We start from the raw sequence: 22643 nt of genomic DNA, 5'->3' as shown, positions 1-22643 counted from the left end.
TTCTAGTCAAGTTGTGCCACAAGCTCCTCTCGGTTATGTAAGGAAAAAATAGATGAGGTAAACAGCCTCAATTTATTTCTTTATAGCTATTTTTGACGTGTTTGTATCTAGTATTTCGCGCAGCAAATAAATGTCGTTGTTCTGAAATGTCGTTTAATTTCTCAGTACTTTGCCAAACAAAACTGATCAACAACTTACGTTAGTAAGTTTGCTTTGGCGATTAATAACATTTACGACTCTAAGTTGCTCAGTTCCGACCCCATGCTATGACATTTTGAATCACAGATGGTAGCTCATAATCTCACTTTTATTTTTCAGTACTGGACTAAGAGAACTGAAGTGACATGACGTGACGGACAGTGCAAAACACACACTGACATGGTGATGTTCGTCAACGCTACGAGCCCATTCTATACCAGATATCAAATGAAAATTGTTATGGTGTACACGAAACACATATACGAAAGGCATAGCACCTACGAAGGAAATCTGCCTATACTAGCGATAGAACGATGTTCAGAATGTATAGGGTGCATTTCGGGCCAACCTACGTCATCACAATATCGCGTGAGCACAGTGGCAATATATGTTGAAACATAAAATCAGTTCTGCTCAAATGAATGCTCTGTGCAGTGAACATTCTGACGTGCAGAACGAGAAATCTGTTAGCAGCTAAAATTACGTGATTTTGGGATTAGCCTGTATATCACTCTGCGTACTTTGAGTGTTATTACTTCGCTGCTACAGATAGATCACCTTCAGATGTACTTTGAAACTTTAAATAAGCGTTTTACAGACATTTTTAACAGTTAGATATCAGGAAATGAAGCAGAAGTAAAGATATGAATAACAATAGTACTCTGCTTTGTCGTTACGGTGTCATAGCTCGGATTCCATTTTATTTACGTTTTTTTCCGTAATGTGATAAGAAGCGACGGCCAACAATATTTCTTTACGTTTTCTGTTGAACTTTTGACATAGTCTAATCTCTGTCCTAATTAATTACATTATAACAACACTGAAAACGGCACCGAAGCGTCACGAAAAAAGAACGCATTTTGTACTCTGAAATTGTTGCAGTAAATGAGGTAAACGATTTGCACCACCCGCTTCTCCATTATCATTTTCAATATTTCTCTACTTATCCTTCTGCTTCTATAGACAAATGAAACATCTGTATCATTTTTGCGCCATCTCATCAAAAAATTAAACGATACACTATGCACAAAAATAAACAATTATAAGATGAATGTTTGAATTTAGGAGTAATAAAATAAGTCAGAGCGAACAATAGTTTTCTAGTCTTTGTATTGTATTGATTCATGTTGTCGAATCTGTTCTAGTTGGCTAAGTTACAATGACAGTGTACAGAAATCTGTCTCATGCACAAATACTTAAATATATGGAAAGGTTTGAGAACCTGCATAAACTGGAGGAAATCAATCAGACTGTCACGAATAAATTTTATCTGCATATGAACATAGTTCCAATATATGTATACACTGACTGGTAGTTTAGTCACACGCACTTGCAGATTTATCTAGTACTTGTAAAAACATCGCAGAAATTATGTACACAGTACAAGACTTTGTAATACCGTATTTCGATGTTTTTTAACATATAAAGTGCCTCAAAACAATATGATGTTCGTAATTATACATTTTTTGTACGTATCTATCAAAAGTAAGTGGTCCCCCTTTCACATACTTCTCTCTACATTACAGTGACGACAATACTATACCACAGCTGTTACTAAAACTGAGACGCACAGAAACGTATATAAAACAAGGTGAATACGAGCAATATTCAAGCTTTGCTACTATCGCAAATTGTAGAGAAGCAGGACTGTCCCAGAATAACGTGAGTAGCCTGGTTTGATGTTGAGAACATGCGCGGTATGCTATGCTCAACCCACAGATATGCATGCTCTATGGATATACTACCTGGTGTAAAACACCGATAAGAATAAAAACGTCAACAGAAAACGATATTTAGAAAGAATTTCAGTATTGAGATGAAAGAACTAGATATCGAGAAGTATCGATATATTTTCCGTGTCCCCACACATCCTAGAGATCGCTCTCCAGAGCGTTCACTGTGAGACCCGTGTGCTGCAGTGATGAAGGATGCATACCTTGAGGAAGCCGGTGGGCGTGGTGACGGAGGGCTGGACTTGCGAGTTGCACGCCCCCTCGCACTTGTTGACGCCCACCTCGCTGGTGCAGGTCCTCTGCAGCCGGCCCAGCTCGTCGAACTCCTCTGCGGACAGAAAAGAATGCGCTGGTTCCTCAAGGCTCCATTCTGGGTCCTCTTCAGTTCCTGACATATTCACTATGTGATCAAAAATATCCGGACACCCCCAAAAATCTTATGTTTTTTTTTATATTAGGTGCGATGTACTGCCACCTACTCTCATGTACTTCATATCAGCGACCTCAGTAGTCATTAGACGTCGTGAGAGAGAACTCTGCAGAACTGACGGACTTCGAATGTGGTCAGGCGATGGAGTGTGACTTGTGTCACGCGTCTGTACGCGAGATTTCCACACTCCTAAACATCCCTGTTTCCGATGTGATAGTGAATTGGAAACGTGAAGGGACACATACAGCACAAAAGCGTACGCGCTGACCTCGTCTGTTGACTGACAAAGACCGGTGACAGTTGAAGATGGTCGTAATGTGTAAGAGACAGACAACTATCCACAACTTCACAGAGGAATTCCAAAAGTGCATCAGCATCCACTGCAAGTCCTATGACAGTTAGGCAGAAGATGAGAAAACTTGGATTCTAAGGTCCAGCGGCTGCTCATAAGCCACACATCACGCCAGTAAATTCCAAACGACGCCTCGCTTGGTGTAAGGACGGTAAACACTGAACAGTGGTGAAACGTTGTGTGGGGTGACGAATCACGGTACGCAATGTGGCGATGCGGCGGCACGGTGTGGGTATGGCGAATGCCCGGTGAACGTCATCTGCCAGCGTGTGTAGTACCAACAGTAAAATTCGGAGGCGGTGGTGTTATTGTGTGGTCATGTTTTTCGTGGAGTGCACCCATTGTTGTTTTACGTGTCACCATCTCAACACAGGTCAACAATGATGCTTTAACCACATTCTTGCTTCCCACTGTTGAAGAGCAGTTCGGGGATGGCGACTGCATCTTTCAACACGATCGAGCACCTGTTCATAATGCACGGCCTGTGGCGCAGTGGTTACACGACAATAGTATCCCTGTAATGGACTGGCCTGCACAGAGTCCTGACCTGAATCCTACAGAACGCCTTTGGGATGTTTTGGAACGCCGACTTCGTGCCAGGCCTCACCGACCGACATCGATACCTCTCCTCAGTGCAGCACTCCGTGAAGAATGGGCTGCCATTCCCCAAGAAACCTTCCAGCACCCGACTGAACATATGCCTGCGCGAGTTGAAGCTGTCATCAAGGCTAAGGGTGGGTCAACACCATATTGAATTCCAGCATTACCGGCGGAGTCATTTTCAGCCAGCTGTCTGGATACTTATGATCACATAGTGTAAATATTGTTCTCGCTATTATATGGTTCTGAGATCCTTGCATGTTTAATAAACTCAGAGGAAAAAATTAGTCACCTCTAGATGATTGGAACTAAACTAATGTCTGCCCGAACAAGAGATGAAGGGCCAACGATACCAACCAGCCGATGTGTCAATCTCGCCCCACAGGCGTCCCTAGTAGAGTGGTATGTGGTCAGCACACCGCACACCCGACGATATGTCAGTTTACGAGACCGGAGCCGCTACTTCTCAGTCGAGTAGCTCCTCAGTTTGCCTCACAAGGGCTGAGTGCACCCCGCTTGCCGACAGCGCTCAGCAGACAGGATGGTCACCCATCCTAGTGCTAGCCCAGGCCGACAGTGCTTAACTTCGGTGATATGACGGGAACCGGTGTTACCGCTGTGGTGAGGGCGATGGCAGGTCTAGATTAGTAGCATCATTCAATTCAGTGTAATTCCCGTCCTGGATTGGACAACTGCCTGAATTCGGTTAGGAGGTGAGCCCACAATGTTGTTCAGATACGTCGCATCCAGGTTAACCCATACGCAGAGGATTTGATAGTTGAGTTCCACGAAATTGCGGGGATGCCGAAGTCTGTGTTTTATCCGCCGTTCCAACACGTCCCAGAGATTTTTTATGAGGTTTAAGTCAGGTGATGCTGAAGGCCGGTCCAGATGTAGTACGGTGGGGTTGTGTTGAGAAAACCAGTCGCTTGTTCTACCAGCCCGATGAACTTTTCTGTTTCCAGGTTCAAATGGTTCAAATGGCTCTGAGCTCTGTGGGACTCAACTGCTGAGGTTATCAGTCCCCTAGAACTTAGAACTAGTTAAACCTAACTAACCTAAGGACATCACAAACATCCATGCCCGAGGCAGGATTCGAACCTGCGACCGCAGCGGTCTTGCGGTTCCCGACTGCAGCGCCTTTAACCGCACGGCCGCTTCGGCCGGCTCTGTTTCCAGAATGAGATTTTCACTCTGCAGCGGAGTGTGCGCTGTTATGAAACTTCCTGGCAGATTAAAACTGCGTGCCGGACCGAGACTCGAACTCTGGACCTTTGCCTTTCGCGGGCAAGAGCACTTGTCCGCGAAGGGCAAAGGTCCCGCGTTCGAGTCTCGGTTCGGCACACAGTTTTAATGTGCCAGGAAGTTACAACTTTTCTGTTGTCGTTATGTGACTGTGTGAGCAATGGCCGCCAATGAGATGACAGACTCCAAATGTTGATTCTACGCGGTTCCCATCACAATCTTCTCTCGCTAACAGACTATGATGGATCTCCATTCACTATCTGCAGAAATTCCAGTCGGATTTCGCAGTCATTTCGATTCACAAGCCGTGACCCAGGTCTCTGGTCTCCCTCAGTTGGAACCTTTTGCCGACAAGAATTCTAAAGTTGTGTCTCGTGGCCAGCTGCCTGTCACCACATCTCTTTGCCACATTGAACAAATTCAGCAACTTCACACACGCATGCTCATGGGCGCAGCCAAACACGTTCGACTCTTTTTGCCGCCCTGTCACTTTCTTACATTTACCCATGGTTACATTCAATGTCCGCCTAGAATACAACTTAGAGATTCGTTGCTTAAGCCAACTGCAGAGAGGTCACCTTCTCATGTGCTTCCCCCGAAACACAGACGAAAAAATAATTTCTGCGCGTACGTGTGTGCCATCAACGAAGTGAGTAAAACTAACTTTGTGTTCTGCCTTATGGCAGGTCTTGTCATGGGGGAAGCATCGTCAGAGAGGTCCACCGCATGAGCGTCTAGGGAAGTGATTCCAGTGGTGGTTTCCTGTTGCCTTCCACTGATGATGATGAAATGATAATGAGGACAACACAACACCCAGTCCCTCAGCAGAGAAAGTCTCCGACCCAGCCGGGAATCGAACCCGGGCCCCTTGGCGTGACAGACCGCCGCGCTGGCCACACAGCTATTGGGGCGGACGACATACGAAAGGATCTACTACAGTTAAGGAACAACGGTGTTGTCGTTTTGGTCTTCAGTCCTGAGACTGGTTTGATGCAGCTCTCCATGCCACTCTATCCTGTGCAAGCTTCTTCATCTCCCAGTACCTACTGCAACCTGCATCCTTCTGAATCTGCTTTGTGTATTCATCTCTTGGTCTCCCTCTGCGATTTTTACCCTCCACGCTTCCCTCAAATACTAAATTGGTGATCCCTTGATCCCTCAGAACATCTCCTACCAACCGATCCCTTCTTCTTGTCAAGTTGTGCCACAAACTTCTCCCCAATCCTATTCAATACCCCCTCATTAGTTATGTGATCTACGCATCTAATCTTCAGCATTCTTCTGCAGCACCACATTTCAGAATCTTCCATTCTCTTCTTGTCCAAACTATTTATCGTCCATGTTTTCAGCTCAATATATAGCTACACTCCATACAAATTCTTTCAGACATTTAAATCTATACTGACTGTTGACAAATTTTTCCTCTTCCGAGACGCTTTCGTTGTCATTATCCACTCCACATTTATATCCTCGCTACTTCGACCATCATCATTTATTTTGATTACCGGATAACAAAACTAACCTACTACTTTACGTGTCTCATTTCCTAATCTAACTCGCTCAGCATCACCTGATTTAATTCGACTACAATCCATTATCCTCTCTTTGCTATTGTTGATGTTCACCTTATATCCTCCTTTCAAGACACTGCCCATTCCGTTCAACTGCTCTTCCAGGTCCTTTGCGGTGTCTGATAGAATCACAATGCTATTGACAAACGTCGACGTTTTTATTTCTTCTCCGTTGATTTTAATTCCTATTGCAAAATTTTCTTTTGTTTCCTTTACTGCTTGCTCAATATACATATTGAATAACATCGGGGATAGTCTACAACCCTCTCTCACTCCCTTTTCAGACACTGCATCCGTTTCGTATCCCTAGACTCTCATAACTACCATTCGCTTTCTGTACAAATTTTAAATAACCTTTCGCTCCCTGTATTTTGCCCCTGCCGCCTTTAGAATTTTAGCGGTGTACAATTTGAATTCTTCTTGGGTGTTAGAATACTTTGAAGCGTATGAGGGGTATCGACGAATTGACTCAGCTTCTTGTCGAATGGTTTTAGTTTATTCATTTACGTTTTCCAGAAGCATTTCTTTAGAAATCACAATGCTGCATGGTTCTGCTACAACCAAGTAAATCATTTCTTTGTGATCTGGCAAAATCGTTTATCTCTGCTAAATACAGGTCAAAAACATGGAGACACCGCGACAAATGCATGCTTGAATGTAAATGGAGGCGACAACCAAACTTATGGGTTGCGAAGTTGTACACTGAAGAGCCAAAGAAACTGGTACACCTGCCTAATATCGTGTACGGCCCGCGCGACCACGAAGTGGTATGGACTCGACTAATGTCTGAAGTAACTATGGAGGGAATTGACACTATGAATCCTGCAGCGGTGTCCATAAATCCGTAAGAGTAGGAGGCGGTGGAGATCTCTTCTGAACAGCACGTTCATTCGACATATGATCAATAATGTCCATATGCGGGGAACTTGCGGGCCAGCGGAAGTGTCTAAACTCAGAAGTGTGTTCCTGGAGCCACACTGTAGGAATTCTGGAGTGGTGGGGTGTCGCATTGTCCTGCTGGAATTGCCCAAGTCCGTCAGAACGTAGAATGGACATGAACGGAAGCAGGTGATCAGACAGGATGCTTACGTACGTGTCACCTGTCAGAGTCGTATCTAGACGTGTCAGGGGTCGCACATCACTGCTACTGTACACGCCCCACACCATCAGAGACTCAACCAGCTTGAACAGTCCGCTGCTGACACGCAAGTTCCACAGATTCGTGAGGTTGTCTCCATACTCGTACACGCTCATCCGCTCGCTACAATTTGAAACGAGACTCGTTCGACCAGGCAACACGTTTCCAGTCATCAGCAGTCCGATGTCGATGCGCCCAAGCGAGGCGTAAAACTTTGTGTCGTGCAGTCATCAACGGTGCAAGAGAGGGACTTCGGATCCGAAAGTTCATATCGATCATGTTTCGTTGAATGGTTCGTGCGGAGACACTTGTTAATGGCCCAGCATTCAAATCTGCTCCAATTTGCGGAAGGGTTGCAATTCCGTCACGTTCAACGATTCTCTTCAATCGTCGTTGGTCCCGTTCTTGCAGGATCTTTTGCCGGTCGCAGCGATGTAAGAAGAGATTTTATCTTTTACCGCATTCCTGATATTCACGGTTGTTGTTGTGGTCTTCAGTCCAGAGACGGGTTTGATGCAGCTCTCCATGCTAATCTATCCTGTGCAAGCTTCTTCATCTCCCAGTACCTACTGCAACCTACATCCTTCTCAATCTGTTTAGTGTATTCATCTCTTGGTCTCCCTCTGCGATTTTTACCCTCCACGCTGCCCTCCAATACTAAATTGGTGATCCCTTGATGCCTCAGAATATGCCCTACAAACCGATCCCTTCTTCTAGTCAAGTTGTGCTACAAATTTCTCTCCAATTCTATTAAATCTTTTTTATTTACCAGATTACCGGTTTCGGTCTTTAATTACACATCATCAGATCTGTTTCATACAAACAGATCTGATGATGGTCATTAAAGACCGAAACCGGTAATCTAGTAAATAAAAAAGATTGTGACCATAGACGTAAATTAAAGGAAGCTTATTACATATATGGGTCACTGTGTTTTTTCGCGACGATGTCGCAGCTTGTGGAACCTTTATGGTCTAGTTTGGAGAGACAGGGGAGTAATAGCTATCCATCATCATTAGCAAAATTGCAGGGAGAATGGATAAGAATCCTCATGGGAACTGTACTTATTCGTTGCGAGGCTACTGGAAGCTGTTTTTAAGGTCACATTGTATTAGGGGTGATAACTCCCCCCCCCCCCCCCCCCCAGTTCTGTACCTTGCGACTGTGACACAGCGCACCCCTCAGTCCAGAAGACACCAGTCAGCTCACCTTTGATGATGTGGATCTCCGAGGGGAGCGTCTCGCAGGCCTCTTCGCCGCCCCCGGCGGGTTGGGGGCGGGCCACGGGGGCGAAGGCGGCCGCCAGGATCACCAGCGACAGCGGCACCACCGACGACCACGTAGACGGGGCCTGCATCCTCCTGTAACTGCACCCACCATTACTCGTTACGGCTTGCGCCTGCCGCACCAGCTGCAAAAGCCCAGCATTCGCAAGCGTATGCATCACGAAGATACTCAAATATTTTAATATGTTGAAACTTCCTGGCAGATTAAAACTGTGTGCCGGACCGAGACTCGAATCGGGACCTTTGCCTTTTGAGGGCAAGTGCTCTACCAACTGAGCTACCCAAGCACGACTCACGCCCCGTCCTCACAGCTTTACTTCTGCCAGTACCTCGTCTCCTACCTTCCAAACTTTACAGAAGCTCTCCTGCGAACCTTGCAGAACTAGCTAGCACTCCTGAAAAAAAAAATATTGCGGAGACAAGGTTTAGCCACAGCCTGGGGGACCTTATTCCACAAGTAAAACTGAAGGAAAAAGTGCATATAAACATAGGTCCGCAAATGTTTAGTTACGGAGTTACGGCTTATAAAAGATTTTGCCTGAAATTTAGCACTTTCTCTAGTATGAAGCCACGCAAAACTCTGCCAGGTAAAGGTAAAGCACGATTTTCATTTATTTTGTTGCTATTGATCTGGTGAATCTAATGACGTATATCTGCAGTAGTTTTCCAGAACTTCCAGAGAACCAAAGGTTATTATACAAGTAAATTTGTTTACTTTCCATTTAAAATGTACAGACGTTTATGTCATTGTTGGGAACCGTTAGTGACTTGTTTCAGCCGTTTCCTAACCTTGAAACGAGTTAGTTTTCTGCATTGTTCAGTGAAAGAACACAATAACAACACTCTATTTAAGTGAAACCACGTAGTAACGATTGTAGTTTGTAAATTATTGATGAAATAGGGATGCCTTTCAAATTTACGACAGAGGAATACGCCAATATGGTGTTTATTTATGGCAAATGTGATGGTAATGCTACGGCTGCAGTTAACGAATATCGCTGGCGTTATCCAACTCGGAGGAATCCGAATGCACGAACCGTTAGTGGAGTATTTCGAATTTTACGGGAGACAGTTTCTCTACCTAGCGTTCATGCATCAGTACGAGCGCTCGATAGGTAAAGACGATAATGAGGATATTATGGATGCTTTTCAACGTATCTCTCAACGATTAGGCATTTCACAATCTAAGGTATAGCGTACACTGCATTCTTACCATAAACAAAAGGTGTATCATTTACATCCGGGACATCTTGCCCTTCGCTTTGAGTTGTGCAACTGGTTAAATACTGATCGGCAGTTACACAAATACATTTTATTTACTGGTGAGGCACAGTTTACTCGAGATGGTGTAAACAATTTACATGACGAGCACGTACGGTCTGAAGCAAACCCACATGCGGCAGTGAAACGCAATTTCCAGCACCGACTTAGCATAAATGTGTGGTGTGGTGTAATCAACACACACTTTATTGGACCATTCATTTTCCCAGGACGTCTAACTGGCGAGGCGTACTTACAGTTTCTTCGGGAAGAAATGCCCCGTTTGCTCGAAAATATTCCACTTGCTAGCCGATTGCAATTGTATTTGCAACATTATGGTTCGCCTCCACATTTCAGAACGCCGTTACTACACATTTAAATGAACATTTTCCGCAGAAATGGATTGGTCTTGGTGCTACACGTCTTGGCCAACTAGGTCGCATGATTTAACACCAATGGGTTTTTGCGTATGGGGATGGACGAAAGACATAGTTTGTGAGGACAACGTAAATACACGTGAGGCATTACTTGCTCGCATTTTGAGTGCAATAGACGAAATTAAGAACAACCCTCTGAAACTGAAACGTGCAACAAAATCCCTTCATACACGTGGAGCTAAATGCATTGAACTTGGTGGAGACGTTTCTGAACTTTTTTGTGAGTGTATTGTGAAACTGTATGTACGCTGCTGTGGTATTAATAAAAGCAGATTACCTGACACATTCATACAGTTTCACTAATAGTAATTACCATCATTTTTCCAAAATTAAGTTCTCTACAACTTCCGTTGAAAACTTTGTGCCATTGTCTGGAATTTAAAAAAAAACAAATTGGGCCAAGTTGTTAATAAATTAAAAATTTTACGAAATTACGTCTTTGCTTCTCTGGATGCTCCGGAAAACTACTGCAGATACACGTTTGGGACATGTTTCATTAGATTCACCAGATCAATAACAACAAAATAAATGAAAATCGTGCTTTACTTTAACCTCATACAGTTTTGCGATGGCTTCATATTAGCGAAGTTGCTAAATTTCAGGCAAAATCTTTTGTTAGCCGTAACTACGTAACTAAACATTTGCGTAGCTATGTTTATATGAACTTTCTTCTTTAGTTTAGTTGTAGAATAACTTATTAAAATATTTGCATATCTTCGTGAATCACCCTGTGCATGCGGAATATTTGGAGAAACAGGAGTATGTACAAGGCATTTTGTAAGTGATGTCGATTTAACAAATAAACAGAAAAAGGCAGCGTGTTTGAAGAATAATAATCCCATACTGTTGATGTTTTGTCACTGAAGTCCTCTTCAACGCTCTTGTCAATGCAATCGGAAAAATTTGTATACATAGGGGAGAGTTGCTTATATTGTTCTGGAACCTAATTTGAACCACTGCTATAAAATTCTTACCTCATGTTCTATCCGACATTGCTGGAGCCATATTGTAAACTTTGAGCTGCGTGTTGAGAAATGATATCGTTGGTTTTGTTGCATTTTTCAAGCGACCTTTTGTCTTTTGTGTATGTGGTGAAGGGATTTGCTGTTATAACGCCAAGTGCCAGCACAATTTTTTATTTATACATGAAATAAGCTTATTTTTGAGACAGTCAAGTATGGTTGGGATTCGTTTGTAGAAAACTGACAAAGAAGAAATGGCGACGTTGCCTATAATGTAGGGCTTTAAGTTATCGATATTGTACCGGAATTCAAGAAATTTGCTCGTATAGCGAGATGTGTTTAGCGTTATGAGTTGGACATAATGTTTATAAACGTTCTGGAGAATTTCCTAATGCGTTCTTCATCCAAAGTTATTAATTAAATAATTATTTTGTATTACAGTGTGGCAATATAAAGGTTTTACGGAAAGTGGAACACAGAGTAATTTCATTTAGCTGTAGAAACAAAAGTACAAACTGCGATACGAAAATATTCGCCGCAGTAAAGTGTTTGAAAAATAATGGGATGAAGATATTCTCCCATTTGAAGGTACGATGTTTGGTTTAAACGTGTCGCACGCACGAAAGCCTGCGTTCGACACTGCAGAACGAAACGAATAGTTCCATAATTTCAACGCAACAGAAGCCATGACAGGCAAAAAGTCGGCTGAAGGAGTTCATCCAAGAAATATCGCCGAATCCGAGGGAAATGATGAAAGTTCCAACAAGACTTCAAGGCCTAGACAAGGAGCTTGTGGGCTTAGAAGTAGCACACGCAAAATAAATAAATAAAAATAAAATACAATAAAATAAAATAAAAGAATAAACTAACTAACCGAAGCAACCAAAGCAGGCGAAACGTTGAACAACAGCTCCGCCTGTGAGAAAGAAGTGTTTTACAGGCCCTTTGGGGAAACCACCATAGAAAATCATTCGTAAGTCAGAGGAATGGTACTGCGAGTTGCGTGAGGAAGATTGAATGAAGAGACGATCATGTGCATGAAATGAAAAATGTGTATTCAAGCAAAGGGTGCCAGCCGGGGAAAGAAGTGGAAGAGTTGTATCTGAGTGCCGCTTTCTACATCTACATCTACATTTATACTCCGCAAGCCACCCAACGGTGTGTCGCGGAAGGCACTTTACGTGCCACTGTCATTACCTCCCTTTCCTGTTCCAGTCGCGTATGGTTCGCGGAAAGAACGACTGTCTGAAAGCCTCCGTGCGCTCTCTAATCTCTCTAATTTTACATTCGTGATCTCCTCGGGAGGTATAAGTAGGATGAAGCAATATATTCGATACCTCATTCAGAAACGTACCCTCTCGAAACCTGGCGAGCAAGCTACACCGCGATGCAGAGCGCCTCTCTTGCAGAGTCTGCCACTTGAGTTTGTTAAACATCTCCGTAACGCTATCACGGTTACCAAATAACCCTGTGACGAAACGCACCGCTCTTCTTTGGATCTCCTCTATCTCCTCCGTCAACCCGATCTGGTACGGATCCAACACTGATGAGCAATACTCAAGTGTAGGTCGAACGAGTGTTTTGTAAGCCACCTCCTTTGTTGATGGACTACATTTTCTAAGGACTCTCCCAATGAATCTCAACCTGGTACCCGCCTTACCAACAATTAATTTTATATGATCATTCCACTTCAAATCGTTCCGCACGCATACTCCCAGATATTTGTTCCGCTATCATATAATCAAACAATTAAGGATCCTTCTTTCTATGTATTCGCAACACATTACATTTGTCTATGTTAAGGGTCAGTTGCCACTCCCTGCACCAAGTGCCTATCCGCTGCAGATCTTCCCGCATTTCGCTACAATTTTCTAATGCTGCAACTTCTCTGTATACTACAGCATCATCCGCGAAAAGCCGCATGGAACTTCCGACACTATCTACTAGGTCATTTATATATATATTGTGAAAAGCAATGGTCCCATAACACTCCCCTGTGGCACGCCAGAGGTTACTTTAACGTCTGTAGACGTCTCTCCATTGATAACAAAATGCTGTGTTCTGTTTGCTAAAAACTCTTCAATTCAGCCACACAGCTGGTCTGATATTCCGTAGGCTCTTACTTTGTTTATCAGGCGACAGTGCGGAACTGTATCGAACGCCTTCCGGAAGTCAAGAAAAACAGCATCTTTCTGGGAGCCTGTATCTAATATTTTCTGGGTCTCATGAACAAATATAGCGAGTTGGGTCTCACACGATCGCTGTTTCCGGAATCCATGTTGATTCCTACATAGTAGATTCTGGGTTTCCAAAAACGACATGATACTCGAGCAAAAAACATGTTCTAAAATTCTACAACAGATCGACGTCAGAGATATAGGTCTATAGTTTTACGCATCTGCTCGACGACCCTTCTTGAAGACTGGGACTACCTGTGCTCTTTTCCAATCATTTGGAACCCTCCGTTCCTCTAGAGACTTGCGGTACACGGCTGTTAGAAGGGGGGCAAGTTCTTTCGCGTACTCTGTGTAGAATCGAATTGGTATCCCGTCAGGTCCAGAGGACTTTCCTGTGTTGAGTGATTCCAGTTGCTTTTCTATTCCTCGGACACTTATTTCGATGTCAACCATTTTTTCGTTTGTGCGAGGATTTAGAGAAGGAACTGCAGTGCGGTCTTCCTCTGTGAAACAGCTTTGGAAAAAGGTGTTTCGTATTTCAGCTTTACGCGTGTCATCCTCTGTTTCAATGCCATCATCATCCCGGAGTGTCTGGATATGCTGTTTCGAGCCACTTACTGATTTAACGTAAGACCAGAACTTCCTAGGATTTTCTGTCAAGTCGATACATAGAATATTACTTTCGAATTCACTGAACGCTTCCCGCATAGCCCTCCTTACGCAAACTTTGACATCGTTTAGCTTCTGTTTGTCTGAGAGGTTTTGGCTGCGTTTAAACTTGGAGTGAAGCTCTCTTTGGCAGTAGTTTCCTAACTTTGTTGTTGTACCACGGTGGGTTTTTCCCGTCCCTCACAGTTTTACTCGCCACGTACCTATCTAAAACGCATTTTACGATTGCCTTGAACTTTTGCAACTATGGAACATTTTCTGAAACTTAGACCGGTACATTCCTCTGAGATCAGGGCTATAATTTGTAAAAGTAGCACTATTGATGCATGGACTAATTTGTTCCAGATGGGGACGTTTAGTAAATTAACTGAAGCGTGTTTATTTTTCTCAAATTGCCACTCTTTAAATGAAATGGCAACAACAGCATCGTACAGTTGAGGGTGGCACTGTTTAAATACGTTCGTGACTTACTGTTTACGGTATTAAAAAAATGAAATCTCAGATTGGTACAATTTGGGCAACTTTTCCCCAGTTCTATAAGAGAAAGTCAGTGGCATGATTAGGCAGCAAAATCGTTTAAAAATACTTGCTGGTGTCACCTTTCGCAATAAGAGAAAATCGCAACTTGATGTACAATGTTCACTCGTTCTCACTATACGATGATCAGCCAAACAAAAGCCGCGCGAATTAATGCCATATGGGTAGCCATTCTAGCGACAGTACGGTCCAAAAAAAAGGTATAAACACTGACATAAAGGTCTTTGATAAAGGCCATTCTGTTATGGCCCAGCGAATTCAGAAAATATCGTTCTTGCGGAACACACAACTAACTCTTCATTCGCACGAAGTAATGAGTGGTATCGATAGGCGATCCCAGAGTGATTCCTGGTTTTTAGTTTTCCAGGCGGCTTTTTATACCAGTCCTCAGAAGCGACTTTAAATCAGATTGGGTTCCCATGGAGTATCGTTTCTGTTATGCGACTGGATTCGTGATTTCGCGTCAGAGCGGTCACAGTTCGTAGTAACTGACGCAAAGTGGTCGAGTAAAACAGAAGTAACATCTGGTGTTCCTGATCTACATAAATGATTAAGGAGACACTGGTAGCAGTTACTTCTGTAAAATATCTGGGAGTATGCGTGCGGAACGATTTGAAGTGGAATGATCATATAAAATTAATTGTTGGTAAGGCGGGTGCCAGGTTGAGATTCATTGGGAGAGTCCTTAGAAAATGTAGTCCATCAACAAAGGAGGTGGCTTACAAAACACTCGTTCGACCTATACTTGAGTATTGCTCATCAGTGTGGGATCAAAATGGCTCTGAGCACTATGGGACTTAACATCTGAGGTCATCAGTCCCCTAGAACTTAGAACTACTTAAACCTAACTAACCTAAGGACATCACACACATCCAAGCCCGAGGCAGGATTCGAACCTGCGACCGTAGCGGTCGTTCGGCTCCAGACTGTAGCGCCTAGAACCGCACGGCCACTCCGGCCGGCTCAGTGTGGGATCGGTACCAGATCGGGTTGACGGAGGAGATAGAGAAGATCCAAAGAAGAGCGGCGCGTTTCGTCACAGGGTTATTTGGTAAGCGTGACAGCGTTACGGAGATGTTTAGCAAACTCGAGTGGCAGACTCTGCAAGAGAGGCGCTCTGCATCGCGGTGTAGCTTGCTGTCCAGGGTTCGAGAGGGTGCGTTTCCGGATGAGGTATCGAATATATCGCTTCCCCCTACTTATACCTCCCGAGGAGATCACGAATGTAAAATTAGAGAGAGATTCGAGAGCATACGGAGGCTTTCCGGCAGTCGTTGTTCCCGCGAACCATACGCGACCTGAACAGGAAAGGGAGGTAACGGCAGTGGCACTTAAAGTGCCCTCCGCCACACACCAGTGGGTGGCTTGCAGGGTGTGAATGTAGACGTAGACGTAAAAGGTAGAGAATCAGTGTGAAGGTGGTAGATGAACCCTCTGCCAGGCACTTGGTTGTGAATTGCGCACGTAGATTTAAATGTCTGCCCCGACGGCGATGACGTCTTCCCGCGTGACGTCTTCTTTCCAAGAAATGCGCTTTAGTCCAACAATTCTCTGGCCCGTACGAGGTGAAAGTTCGGAAACTTAACATCCCTAAAATATCTGTAGTGGGATTTGCTAGTGATGTGCTGTTTCCCATGGAAGTGAAATGTAGCACAGGTCCCGTAATGGCGCCCAGACGATGACTTTAACACTCACTGACATGTTCATTTATTTTATGAAGTCATCAATTTTGACTGCAACAATGACCTTTAAGCCAAACAAAAGGAAACTGAATTACAATATCAATGGCCTCTTTTTTTTTAGGATTGTAGTAAAAGTAATCCACGGCCGATCGCAGTTTGAAAACTGTAAATACTGGCAGTTGTCTGTTCCATCTGTGAGCACTAGCTACAGGAATAATTGAGAAAAAAAACGAACGTTTTGGATTCGGAAACGCTGCATTTACGTACAATATTACCCTGTCAGGAAATGTATTACAGATTTTTTTACGTAGTGCGTACTTGTAGAAGAAATTTTCATTCTTACTTTAATGTAAAATGGTGATGATCAACACAAGCAAAGTGTAGTTGTTACCCGCTTGTATTTAGTACCCCCTGCATCTCAATTTTTCCTTATCACTTGAGCCTGCACCTTTAAACATTTGGCCTTTGTCTCTGGCATGGTGAACACTTACGTTATGCAAATATTTTCTTTTTTTGGACTCCTGTTATAACCTGATGTAGCCAAGAGCCTTTACCAGTGCGTGAATACATTTGTGCATTTATTCTGACGTACGCTGAAAGTAATCTGGCTACTACCTCAACCCATTACATGTGGTGTTTCTGATTTTTATAACGATTTTCTAACACACGAGAGCGGCACGGTTTCAGCTAATGTAGTGATGTAACAAGTCAGTACGCTTACCTTACAAATATTTTTCTATTATTAATATTTTGTTGTTGTTCTTGTTGTGGTCTTCAGTCCAGAGACTGGTTTGATGCAGCTCTCCATGCTACTCTATCCTGTGCAAGCTTCTTCATCTCCCAGTACCTACTGCAGCCTACATCCTTCTGAATCTGCTTAGTGTATTCATCTCTTCGTCTCCCTCTACCATTTTTGCCCTCCACGCTGCCCTCCAATGGTAAATTTGTGATCCCTTGATGCCTCATAACATGTCCTACCAACCCACCCCTTCTTCTAGCCAAGTTGTGCCACAAACTCCTCTTCTCCCCAATTCTGTTCAGTACCTGCTCATTAGTTATCTGATGTACCCATCTAATCTTCAGCATTCTTCTGTAGCACCACATTTCGAAAGCTTCTATTCCCTTCTTGTCCAAAGTATTTATCGTCCATGTTTCACTTCCATACTCAGTTGTCTGATTTTTGCAACCTCTTCAATATTTAGAAACGACTTCCTGACGCTTAAATCTATACTCGATGTTAACAAATTTCTCTTCTTCAGAAACGCTTTCCTTGCCATCGCCAGTCTACATTTTGTATCCTCTCTACTTCGACCATTATCAGTTATTTTGCTCTCCAAATAGCAAAACTCCTTTACTACTTTAAGTGTCTCATTTCCTAATCTAATTCCCTCAGCATCACCCGACTTGACGACATTCCATTATCCTCGTTTTGCTTTTGTTGATGTTCATCTTATAACCTCCTTTCAAGACACTGTCCATTCTGTTCAACTGCTCTTCCAAGTCCTTTGCTGTCTCTGACAGAATTACAATGTCATCGGCGAACCTTGAAGTTCTTATTTCTTCTCCATGGATTTTTATACCTACTCCGAATTTTTCTTTTGTTTTCTTTATTGCTTGCTCAGTATACAGATTGAATAACATCTGGGAGAGGCTACAATCCTGTCTCACTCCCTTCCCAACCACTACTTCCCTTTCATGTCCCTCGACTCTTATAACTGCCATCTGGTTTCTGTACAAATCGTTAATAGCCTTTCGATCCCTGTATTTTACCCCTGCCACCTTCAGAATTTGAATGAGAGTATTCCACTCAACATTGTCCAAAGCTTTCTCTAAGTCTACAAATGCTAGAAACGTACGTTTGCCTTTTCTTAATCTTTCTTCTAAGATAAGTCGTAAGGTCAGTATTGCCTCACGTGTTCCAACATTTCTACGGAATCCAAACCGATCTTCCCCGAGGTCGGATTCTACCAGTTTTTCCATTCGTCTGTAAAGAATTCGCGTTAGTATTTTGCAGCCGTGACTTATTAAACAGACAGTTCGGTAATTTTCACGTCTGTCTACATCTGCTTTCTTTGGGATTGAAATTCTTGAAGTCTGAGGGTATTTCACATGTCTCATACATCTTGCTCACCAGATGGTAGAGTTGTCTCTTCCCGGGCCTTGTTTCGACTCAGTTCTTTCGATTCAGGTTACGTATGTAAAAATAATTTGTAACAGTTTATATACATTTTTGGGGCCCACTCCTTCTGAAGAAGATATTTTTATACATACCGAAAACTAGGTCAAGGGTTAAATAAACGTTTGATTTGCAACTGGTTGTCTGATTTTTGCAACCTCTTCAATTTTATGTAGTTGCTGAATCGCACGCATGTTTAAGAGTTTTGGTTCTGAAAAAGATACATAATTCGTCTTCCAGTGCGGTATTCAAAACGGTCAGCACCAGCTTCAATATGAGCCCATCACTACTTTCGTCTTTCTTCCATTTACCCTCAATCCTTATTGTGTTCGCATTCATTCCATTCAACACGTCCCGTAATTCTTCTTCGTTTTCACTGAGAGTGGCAATGTCGTCAGCGAATTTGGCCACAGATACCATTTCACCCTGACTTTTAAACACGCTGTTGCGCTTTCCCTCTATTTTCGTAGTTGCTTCTTAGATGCATAGACTGAACAGTGGAGGGGGTGAATGATTACATCCCTGTGTTCATCGTTTTTAATGTGAGCGCTTTCTTCCTGATCTTCCCTTCTTACTGCTACCTGTTGATTTTTGCACATACTGTATGTCATCCATCATTCCCCGTAGCGCACTCCTGTTTCTCTCGAAATTTCGAAAATCGTACACCATTTTACAACGCTGCACGCCTCTTCCACCTCGACGAATCCTATTAACGTGTCTTCATTTTTTGTAACGCTTGTTTCATTATTATTTTAAAAAAACGCCGATTTGTTCAATATCTCGTTTGACACTAGAGTTAAGAACATCAAACGTGCAAAACGATTATTGGCGCCCTTCGTACTATCATTTGTCGAAAACCTCGTTCTGATATTTTGAACCGATCTCAGGCTGTATATGTTCGGAGAACGAACTCGGTACAAAATGTTACTGGCGTTAAAACGACTGTTCCGATTTCTGCCTTGCCTGTATTATGATAAAAGTCATTTATCTGACACGATGTGCTCATTTCGGTGACGTACCATTTTCGAGAGCTAAGAAATGAATACACTAAGCAGATTCTGAAGGATGTAGGTTGCAGTAGGAACTGGGAGATGAAGAAGCTTGCACATGATGGAGTAGCATGGAGAGCTGTGTCAAACCTCTCTCTGGACTGAAGACCACAACAACAACACAGCAGCTCCTCCGTTACACGGCCGTTTAGATATACAACAGTTAGTGTAGTAGACTCGAACATGAACAGTATTTCATTCGTCAGTGGTCTAAATAACACTAGCATGCAACACTCTTCTTGTTATAGTCTGCTGTATCAGCGCTTATATACTTAAGTGGCCGGACATATGAGTAAGCTCTTGATAATGGCACACCACCTAAATCAGATGTTTGTTTGAAATAAATGACTGTGATCCGTGATGCAGACGAGGTTGAAAGTGGACGTGTTTTTTTTAAGAAACTTGTGATTGTGGCACATGATACGTAAAACATTTGTAGTCACCACCATTGTAAGTACCCTCCACCAAAAACCTGCAAGTGGAATTCGTACCCAGCCACACTATACGGCCAAGAATGGACCTGAAATACTGTAGCACAACTAGCCAGAACCACCCACCTTGGTTACTTTAAGAAAAACAGCAACTGGCCACTTTTTACATATTTTTATTCGTCCCACTAAGAGTTTCGTGTTTTCGCCCAACTTCAGTTGACGTAATACATATTTCAATCTTCATTTTCCTATCATTAACACATCAACTGCATGCAGTCGATGTATTAATGAGGATATAAATATGTAGTATGCCAAATTAATGATGTGCTAATGAAGACATATGCACGTACTATGCCAAGTGAAAATGTGCGAAAGCCCAAAACATGTATTGGGGTATACAAAAGTAAATAAAAACTGACTGGTTGCTGTATTTCTTAAACTAATTTAATCCACATCAAACTAAAAAGAGGAGATTGGGTTGGTGGTGGGAGAATAGAAAGCATTCAATGTGTAGATGGTATGGTGTTATTGGCAGAGAGCAAAAAAACTACGACTGGAATGCTACAAGAATTGAGTAAGACCTATGAGGAATTCAGGATGAGAATTGGTAAGGAAAAAAAAATTGTGGTGATAAGTGCAAGAAAAGTAAGAACAACTATAAAGTTAGGACATAAAGATACAGAACAAGTTACTGCTTTCAGAAGTCTGGGAAACATAATTACAGTACACATGAGAATCAATAAGGACATGAAAGCACGGCAATTGGCAAGGAGGCATTCAATAAGAAAAGGGATGAAACTTCCTGGGAGATTAAAACTGTGTGCCGGACCGAGACTCGAACTCGGGACCTTAGCCTTTCACGGCAAAGTGCTCTACAAAACTGAGCTACCCAAGCACGACTCACGCCCTGTCCTCAATGCTTTACTTCCGCCAGTACCTCGTCTCCTACCTTCCAAACTTTACAGAAGCTCTTCTGTGAACATTGCAGAACTAGCACTCCTGAAAGAAAGGATATTGCGGAGACATGACTTAGCCACAGCCTAGGGGATGTTTTCAGAATGGGATTTTCACTCTAAAGCGGAGTGTGCGCTGATATGAAACTTGCTGGCAGATTAAAACTGTGTGCCGGATCGAGACTCGAACTCGGGACCTTAGCCTTTCACGGCAAAGTGCTCTACCAACTGAGCTACCCAAGCACGACTCACGCCCCGTCCTCACAGCTTTACTTCCGCCAGTACCTCGTCTCCTACCTTCCAAACTTTACAGAAGCTCTCCTGGGAACATTGGAGAACTAGCACTCCTGAAAGAAAGGATATTGCGGAGACATGGCTTAGCCACAGTGTAGGGGACGTTTCCAGAATGAGACTTTCACTCTAAAGCGGAGTGTGCGCTGATATGAAACTTCCTGGCACATTGAAACTGTGTGCCGGACTGAGACTCGAACTCGAGACCTTTGCCTTTCGCGGCAAAGTGCTCCACCAACTGAGCTACCCAAACACAACTCACGCCCCGTCATGCCAGGAAGTTTCATATCAGCGCATGCTCTGCTGCAGAGTGAAAATGTCATTCAAGAAGAGGGATCTTCTATGTGGATGCATGGACAGGGAGCTGAAAAAGGGACAGGCAAAGTGCTTCATATTGGGTGTGACACTATAGAGAGCTGAGATGTGGACATTCAGGAAAGAGGAAGAAATAAGAAGATGTGGATATGCAGAAGGATGGAAAAGATCAAATGGATGAACAAAGTGAAAAGTCTGGAGAAGTTGAGAGAAGTGGGGCAAGACACTGAAATTATAGAGGTAATCAGGAAGGGGAAACACAATTGGCTCGGACACTGGATGAGAGGAAATTGTTTATTGATGGATGCTATGGAAGGGATGATGAATGGAAAAAAAGAAGAAGAAGAAGTAGAAGGCGAGAAGATACCAGATAGTGGATAGTATAAGGACAGAAAACAATTACGAGAAAACGATAGGAGAGAACAGGACTGCATGGAGAGCGACATGTGAAGACCTGCCCCAGGGGCAGAACACTTGCGATGATGATGAATGGAGCTCAATAAAGTCTGAAATGCATAATCAGTGTTACCTCACCTCAGTTGTTGGGGTTGCTCCGCAGACGAGAGAAGCACAGACCTCGGATCGTTCGCCGAAGCAAGTGATCGAACAACGCCTCCGCGCAAGTATTTATATTAGGCGCGCCACAGTCCCCCGCTACTCCCCACCACGCGCCTTCGAGGACAGTCACGTGTCCGCGCATGCGCAGCAGTGGACAGCGGACACCTGTGGCGTCCTGACCCACTGGAGTGGGGGATGGGAGCCAGGCAGCTGCTCGGGCGCCAAGGGGTGCCGAGAGGCAATCGCTGTTAGCAGAGCGGCACCCCGCGGCGAAGATGTTGCGATCCAGAAACACCCACCCCCGCCGCCTCTTCCTGTACTCTCACACCCCTCTCCGACTCCCCCGCTTCCCAGGCACCAGAGCTCGCTTGTAGCACAAACGGTCTTTAACCTCCCCAGCGGTCTAAAGCTGATACACCCGTTCACGTGATGTTTTATATTTCTTTTTATTTACACGTCAAGTGCAGTAGGACCAGATTCAAGAGCAAACCTCCATGGTCATGGAACGTCTCAGTACGTACAATTACAACATAAAAGTACACAACCTACCGCGGCATTACAGCCCGGATAATTATAATGAACATGACAGTGTC

At 43.5% G+C, this 22643-nt stretch overlaps 1 protein-coding gene across 1 annotated transcript in view; it reads right to left on the bottom strand.

The window, feature by feature from the left end:
- Positions 1-22076, bottom strand: part of LOC124554083 (partner of bursicon) — a 30318-nt gene extending 8242 nt beyond the window's left edge. The window contains exons 1-3 of the mRNA XM_047128134.1: positions 22027-22076; positions 8477-8628; positions 2135-2259 (exon numbers count right to left, since the gene is read on the bottom strand). Coding sequence (XP_046984090.1) covers positions 2135-2259; positions 8477-8624 — 273 coding nt within the window. The 5' untranslated portion in view covers positions 8625-8628; positions 22027-22076. The remainder of the gene's footprint in view (positions 1-2134; positions 2260-8476; positions 8629-22026) is intronic.
- Positions 22077-22643: the final 567 nt, after the last annotated feature.

Source organism: Schistocerca americana, chromosome 11 (genome assembly GCF_021461395.2).
Source record: "Schistocerca americana isolate TAMUIC-IGC-003095 chromosome 11, iqSchAmer2.1, whole genome shotgun sequence".
NCBI classification, from domain to species: domain Eukaryota; kingdom Metazoa; phylum Arthropoda; class Insecta; order Orthoptera; family Acrididae; genus Schistocerca; species Schistocerca americana.
Note: the sequence above shows the minus strand (reverse complement) of the source record. Positions and strands in the feature narration are given on the sequence as shown.